The sequence below is a fragment of the Mytilinidion resinicola genome (assembly GCF_010093595.1).
Source record: "Mytilinidion resinicola strain CBS 304.34 unplaced genomic scaffold BDZ99scaffold_16, whole genome shotgun sequence".
Classification (NCBI taxonomy): Eukaryota; Fungi; Ascomycota; class Dothideomycetes; order Mytilinidiales; family Mytilinidiaceae; genus Mytilinidion; species Mytilinidion resinicola.
In genome coordinates, this window is record NW_022985452.1 from 1,225,110 (window position 1) to 1,232,926 (window position 7,817).

Here is a 7,817-nt window from a genome sequence, read left to right on the forward strand (position 1 = left end):
ACAGGCAATAATTAATATTAAAAAAGCTAATAAAAAAGTAAGCAGTTAGATCTAGGCTAATAACAACTAATTTAAGGTTAATATATAGTTAAACTGCGCTAGATAGGTAAAGCATTTAAAAAGATTAGATAGTAAGTAGTTAGAGTTATTAATACGCAAGCCTAAAAAAAGAAAGGGAGTATTAGCTAATTTATATTTTGCAGTTAAAATAGTAATTTAGAAGGCGCAGCAAGCATCTAAAGCCAGCGTGGTTAGATTAGCAGCTATAAATTATATTAATCGACGTGAAACCGGTAATAAAATAAACGAAAAGCTATTTAGCGCACGCTAAATAGGTAAGATAATAGTTAAATACAGCGCGTATTAGTTAGCTATTATCCGTTATATTTAAAAAACCCGCAGAATAGAGCCGATTTATAGTAAGAAGATAGAAAAGTTAGAAAGTAAGGGCGATATCTAGAACTAAAGGCTAGTATTTAGGTTAATAGGTAAATAGAGGTTAGTATTAGCAAAGATCGAGATAATAGTAGGGCAGGATAAAGAGAAGAATAGTAATAATAGTAATATTAGTAATAATAGCAGTAATAGCAATAACAGTTATATAATTAATAAGAAGAAGTAAAAAAAGGTTAGAGAAGGCTGTTTTAGTATTTATATTAGTGTTATTAGACCACCTGTTTACGGATAATAAGTATACCAGCGTATTAATTAGCGGTATAGCCGTTTTAGGTATTAGCTAGTAATACGGTTAGGAAAGCGCGTTAATATATACGCCTAAGATTGCAGCTATTATTAATATATCCTGTATATTAGTTTTATATTAGGCTATAAAAATACGTAAAAAGCGCGCGGCGGATATATAATAGAAGGAGCATTTTAGTTAGAAAAACGCCGAGGAAATAGCGCCGGCGCATTTTAAATTTATATAAAAAATAGCAGACCGGTTTATAATATTAGTTTAATATAGCGGAATACTACACTCTATAGATTAGTTGCAGCGGTTAAAGGCGTATAGGATAAAAATCCGGTATACTACTAATACTAAGGGCGTAATTAAGTAGATAGATAATATATTATTATATAGTAATATTTAATTTAGTATACTTTAGTTACGTTTAATAGTCTACAGGTTAGTAAAAATAGCCTGGGTTAAGTTGCACTAGGATTTATTATTATTAGAAGAGGTTAATTAAGTTATATAGAAGCCGTTAAGTAGACAGGAACCTATTATATTACCAGCTATTAATTAGGCGCATTTAGTAGATAACCTAGCTAAGTAATAGTTAGAATAGAGTTTTATTAAAAACCTGTAAAATTAAAAGTTAGAATTTAAGGGCGTATATAGAAAAAGGTGGTTAAGTAATTAGGTTAGCTAGGAGTAAAAGATTAGAAAGAGGTTTATTAATATTAGAGCTAGTAACCCAGCAGCTGCTATAGTAGTAAAAGGCAAGCAAGGGTTAGTATAAAAAGGGAAGAAGATTAAGAAGTATATATAAGTAATACGAGTATTCCGGTAGTATTTAGTAGTATTAGTATATATAATAGGTAGGTTGCCAGCGTATAGAATAGAGTTAATAATAGTATAGTATTAAAACAGCCTAAATAGTAATAGTAGGGGGATTTTTATTAAGAACAGGTTAGTAGTATATATAATAGCATACTATAAAGGTATAGAAATTAGTAGAAAGGCTAAGGTTATCTACTAATATTTACTATATATAGTAGGCGAATTAGTAGTATATTATTTATAGTTAGTATTACTATTTTAGCAGAGGTTAAAAAGTATATAAGGCGGTTAACTAGCAGAAATTAGTCTATTTATATAGGAGCCTAAGCCTAAAAAGGGTTAGATAATACTATAGAGAAAGCGGAGGCGGGTTTAAATTAATAATATAGTAAGCGTAGAAGATAAAAAGGATAAAAAAAAGGATAAAGAAGAGAAGAATAAAAAGGAGAATAAAAAGTAAGGAGAAAAAAAATATAAAGTAATAGAAAAAACTAAAAATATTACTAAAAATAAAAGGGGAAAGAATACAGTTCTATTACCTAAGAAATAGAATTCTATTCTACAGCAGTAAATAGAACCAGCTCTTATTCTATTTATTTATTAAGAATAGAAAATACTAAACTAGGGCGTAGATTTAGGCATAGGGCTTATTCTATTTATTTTTAGAGGCAGGTTCTATTTATATCCCGTAGCCGGAATTACACTAAATTTTAGTATATTATTTAGCGTATTTAGTTGCACCCCCCAGCCGATTTATATTAGGTTAACCTATATAGTTAGTTAGGGTTAGGTAAAAGCTATAGTATTTACAGAACTACTATAACTATAACTAAGCGCGCAGTAGAATACTACTAGCTATAGCTATATATACTATATAAATATTAGCAGCAGCACTAAACTAATACTTATAGAAGGCAGGCGTAGTTAATATCTAATAATAGCGTATTAGGTGCAGGCAAGAAAAGTATAGTAGTAAATAAGGTAGCTATAGGCCTAATTTTTAGTTAAAAACAAGAACTTTAAGCCCGGACGTATATATTAGCGCAGATCCTATACAGTTATATATAGATCCCGGGCAGGTATAGTTATATTATAAATTAGGCTATAGTTATAATAGTTTAGCAGGTGGTTAGAGTAATTAGTAACTATAGCAACTATAGCAGCGAGGCGAAAAGGGGGTGGAAATTGCACCTAGTAACCTATAAGTAGCACTTATCGCCGCCTATTAAATATTAAGTAAGAGTTAATTCTAGAGGCAGACTAAGTATTTAAAATAGCTAAATCTAGTACTAAGAGCAGGTATTTTAAGTATTTAGCCGAATTCTATCCTACAGCGGTAAATAGAACTAGCCCTTATTCTATTTATTTATTAAGGATAGAAAATACTAGACCAGGGCGTAGATTTAGGCACAGGGCTTATTCTATTTATTTTTTAGAGGCAGGTTCTATTTATATCCCGCAGCCGGAATTACACCAAATTTTAGTATATTATTTAGCGCATTTAGTTGCACCCTCTAGCCGATTTGTATTAGGTTAACCTGTATAGTTAGTTAGGGTTAGGTAGAAGTTATAGTGTTCGCAGAACTGCTATAACCGCAACCGAGCGCGCAGTAAAATACTATTAACCTATGGGTAAAACATATCGTGGCATATGCTATATTATAATTTAAAACTGAACCGTGCGCTGCAACAATATGATTTAGAAACGAAAATCAAATCATACCGTGGCAAACCCCAACCGAATTTGCTGGTTCCAACGCTGCAGGCAAGTTATCGACTATTGCGTATTAAATGCACCATTCGGATTAACGATGCAACCGTTGGATTATGTTGTCGTCGTCGCGTTGGGGTAGTTAGGGTTGTAATAATGTTCGTGGCCGTGCGCAGCGATCGCAGTTAAGGCGCAAACGTAGGAGGGTAGTTAAGTACCCAAAGTTCGTAATAGATATAGTCGTTGCAAGCTATTTATAAGCCCTAGGTACCCGGAAATCAGGACCTACTATGCCACTAGTTGCACCCAGGCATGCAAGGTTGTAGATAGATCCCCCAGATATATAGTTAAGTAACGGGTGTAATAATCTAGGTGGCTAAGAGCAGGAGGCGTTAGGAAGGGTCCAAGTAGCGGTGAGAGTAGTTAAAAGCACGTCCGGCCGCTATTAACACGGCGATTAACACGTTTATTAATTATCTATTATCTAATATTCCATCATCCCATTATTATATTAAACCGTGAATCCGTTACAGCAATTATCGTAGCAATCGTATTGAACGCTATAGAATAATTCACCCGAATTTTCGAGCATATCCCGCAGTACCGCATTGTAGTTTGCCGAGTTTGTAGCCACAGCATTACTAAAACGCAGTTATAAATGCATTTAACTAAGCACCACCAGGAATTAATATTAGCAACACGAAAATCCATACAAGAGGCCGTAGCAGACATGGAAGATTGGGCCCAGAACGACAGGCAGGTTGTTTTCCCAGCACCCACCGCTAAACCCGTGCCGTATTTACCTATTTAGTATAACGGATTGAAATGTTTAGGAACCTATGAAAACAACCAGCCGTGTAGAGCTATAGTGCGCGGTTTGCAGAATATACAGACCTATTATAAGAAGGAGCATAGGTGGGAGAATCCGCGAAAGCAAGGATATTATTACCAAAGGCAGCAGAGCATTATGCAGCGGGCGAAGATGTGGGAAGTTAGTGTGCATTGCCAGAAATTCAGCAGCAAGGCGTTGTTGGCCCGATTGTTCCAGGTAAACGCGCATAACCCAGCCGCTAAAAGAGAAGAATAGAAGGATCCTATCCAGAAGGCATTAGAGGCCGTATTTACACAGGCAATAATTAATATTAAGAGAGCTAACAAGGAAGCGAGCAGTTAGATCTAGGCCGACGACAACTAATTTAAGGTTAATACATAGTTAAACCGCGCCGGATAGGCAAAGCATTTAAAGAGATTAGATAGCGAGTAGTTAGAGTTGTTAATGCGCAAGCCCGAGAAGAGAGAGGGAGCGTTGGCTAATTTGTGTTTTGCAGTTAAGATGGTAATTTGGAAGGCGCAGCAAGCATCTAAAGCCAGCGTGGTTGGATTGGCAGCTATAAATTATATTAATTAACGTGAAACCGGCAACAAAACAAACGAGAAGCCGTTTAGCGCACGCCAGACGGGCAAGATAATAGTTAAATACAGCGCGTGTTGGTTGGCTATTGTCCGTTACGTTTGGAGAACCCGCAGAATAGAGCCGATTTGCAGCAAGGAGATAGAAAAGTTAGAGAGCGAGGGCGATATCTAGAACTAGAGGCCAGTATTTAGGTTAACAGGTAAACAGGGGTTAGCGTTGGCAAAGATCGAGATAATAGTAGGGCAGGATAAAGAGGAGGATAGCAATAATAGTAACATTAGCGACGACAGCAGTAATAGCAACGACAGTTATATAATTAACGAGGAGGAGCAAGAGAGGTTAGAGGAGGCCGTTTTAGCATTTATATTAGCGTTGTTGGACCACCTGTTCACGGACAACAAGTACACCAGCGCATTAATTAGCGGCATGGCCGTTTTAGGCATTAGCTAGCAATACAGTTGGGAAAGCGCGTTAATATACACGCCTAAGATTGCAGCCATTGTTAATATATCCCGCATGTTGGTTTTATATCAGGCTATAAAGATATGTAAAGAGCGCGCGGCGGATATATAACAGAAGGAGCATTTCAGCCAGAAAAACGCCGAGGAAATAGCGCCGGCGCATTTTGAATTTGTGTAAGAGATGGTAGACCGGTTTATAACGTTGGTTTAATATAGCGGAATACCGCACCCTGTGGATTAGTTGCAGCGGTTAAAGGCGTATAGGATAAAGATCCGGTATACTACTAATGCCGAGGGCGTAATTAAGTAGATGGACGATATATTGTTGTATAGTAATATTCGATTTAGCATGCCCTAGTTGCGTTTGATAGTCCACAGGTTAGTAGAGACAGCCCGGGTCGAGTTGCACCGGGATTTATTATTATTAGAAGAGGTTAATTAAGTTGTGCAGGGGCCGTTAAGTGGACAGGAAGCTGTTGCATTACCAGCTATTAATTGGGCGCATTTAGTAGATAACCCAGCCGAGCAACAGTTAGGATGGAGTTTTATCGAGGACCCGCAAAATCAAGAGTTAGGATTCGGGGGCGTGCATGGAAAGAGGTGGTTAAGTAATCGGGTTAGCTAGGAGCAGAAGATTAGGGAGAGGTTTATTAATATTAGAGCCAGCGACCCAGCAGCCGCTATAGCAGCAAAAGGCAAGCAAGGGTTAGCATAGAAGGGGAAGGAAATCAAGAAGTATACACGAGCAATGCAAGTATTCCGGCAGTATTTGGCAGCGTTGGTGCATATAACGGGTGGGTTACCAGCGCGTGGAATAGAGTTGATAACAGTGCAGCATCGAAACAGCCCAAATGGCAACAGTAGGGGGATTTTTATTAAGGACGGGTTAGTGGTATATATAACAGCATACCACAAAGGCATAGGAGTTAGTGGAAAGGCCAAGGTTATCCACCGATATTTGCTATGCGCGGTGGGCGAATTAGTAGTGTATTATTTATGGTTAGTATTGCTATTTTAGCAGAGGTTAGAGAGTATATAGGGCGGTTAACCAGCAGAGATTAGTCCATTTATATAGGAGCCCGAGCCTAAAAAGGGTTAGATAATACTACAGAGGAAGCGGAGGCGGGTTCAAATTAATAATGCAGCAAGCGCAGAAGATAAAAAGGACAAAGAAGAGGAGGATAAAGAGAAGGATAAAGAGCAAGGAGAAGAAAAATGCAAAGCAATAGAAGAAACCGAAAATATCGCCGAGGATAAAGGGGGAAAAAACACAGTCCCGTTACCCGAGAAATGGAATTCCAACCGTTTAAAGATAGTATTGCAAGGAGCGTTATTGCGATAGATAGGGGTTAAGTTAAATATTATAGCATAGAGACACGGCACTAAGGCTATATACCGTTAATATATCAATTCCAAGGCGGTTGTAAAGGCGGTGGTGCAGGGCAATAAGAATAATTTAGATAATAAAGACAAAGTATTCGATATCTAGACCGGCTATAGATCCAGGATTGGAGGGGGAATATACAGTCGGTTAATTATAGAGTCGATATTCAGCACTAAGGCAAGGAGGGCACAGTTGCGGAGGGTCAGCACAGAGTGGCATCGGTTTTTGCAGTTCCCGTGCGCGATGCAGACCAAGCCAAAGAAAGGAACCCGCGCGGCAGCTGACAGAAAGGAGGCTATTAAGGAGGAATATTAACGGTGGAAGATAATAAGATTAGTGGATATAGAGCAGCAGTTGAAAGCGTTGGTAGGTAAAAAGGCCGAATTTCGGGGCGTGCAAAAACCAGTATTAAAGGCTATTATGCACTATAAAAGCCCGGTAGTTGCTATTATAGGCACAGGTGGAGGCAAGAGCGTGTTGTTTATATTGCCAGCATTGTGTTTAACAGGCGTGACAGTAGTAGTTATGCTATTAGTGTTGTTGCGGGAGGATATAAAAAGCCGTTGCAATAAAGCCGGCATCGGTTACATTAAATAGAACAGTTAAAGTCCGCAAGAATAGGCGCAGGTTGTGTTGGTCACGCCGGAGTCGGCGGTTGGGGAGGTATTTAGCAATTTTATTAACCGACAGCGGTTAATAGGACGGTTGGACCGGATTATAATTAATAAATGCCACGTAATTTTGGATTTAGTAGGCGGGTGGAGGAGCAGGATATTGGCGTTAAGGAATTTGGTTATAATAGAAATGCAGTTGGTGTATTTAACGGCAACAATCCAGCCCCGAGAAGAGGAGGAATTTATTCGATTAATAGGGTTACCAGCTAGGGAAGAATACTAGTGGTTTCGGGGGCCAATAACGCGGAAAAACATTATATACCGCATTTAACAATACAACATGCAATAGGAAGAAGACGCAGTTGTTAAGTTAGTAGAGAGTTTAAAGCAGAAGCACGCAGGGGGGCAGGTAATTATGTATTGCGACACGGTAAAGAAGACAATTCGATTAGTAGAAGTTTTAGAGTGCGTTTATTTCCACCAAAATATAGGAAGTAGTAAGGAGAAGAGCGAGTTGGTAAAGCAGTTAACTAAAGGGCGACAGCAGGTGTTCACGGCTATAAACGTATTAGGGTTAGGCATTAATGCGCCAACAATTCAAGCAGTAGTGCACGTTGGAACAATTCAAAAAATGCGGCATTACGCGCAGGAGAGCGGAAGGGCAGGGCGTGATGGGCGGAAGAGTAAAGCAATAATTATGCACGGATTCCGAACAGATAAAAGGGG

The 7,817-nt window shown here is 38.4% G+C and overlaps 2 protein-coding genes across 2 annotated transcripts; both read left to right on the forward strand.

Moving 5' to 3' along the window:
• Positions 1 to 6,542: 6,542 nt before the first annotated feature.
• Positions 6,543 to 7,362, forward strand: BDZ99DRAFT_538952 (uncharacterized protein). The gene has a single exon (XM_033726660.1). The coding sequence runs from the start codon at positions 6,898 to 6,900 to the stop codon at positions 7,072 to 7,074; it is 177 nt and encodes a 58-aa protein (XP_033573552.1). The 5' UTR covers positions 6,543 to 6,897; the 3' UTR covers positions 7,075 to 7,362.
• An 81-nt stretch (positions 7,363 to 7,443) lies between these two features.
• Positions 7,444 to 7,791, forward strand: BDZ99DRAFT_364434 (P-loop containing nucleoside triphosphate hydrolase protein; the record flags this gene model as incomplete). Its single annotated transcript, XM_033714726.1, has 1 exon — positions 7,444 to 7,791. A coding segment is annotated over one exon (348 nt), but the record flags the coding sequence as incomplete, so codon positions are not given.
• Between the last annotated feature and the right edge of the window lie 26 nt (positions 7,792 to 7,817).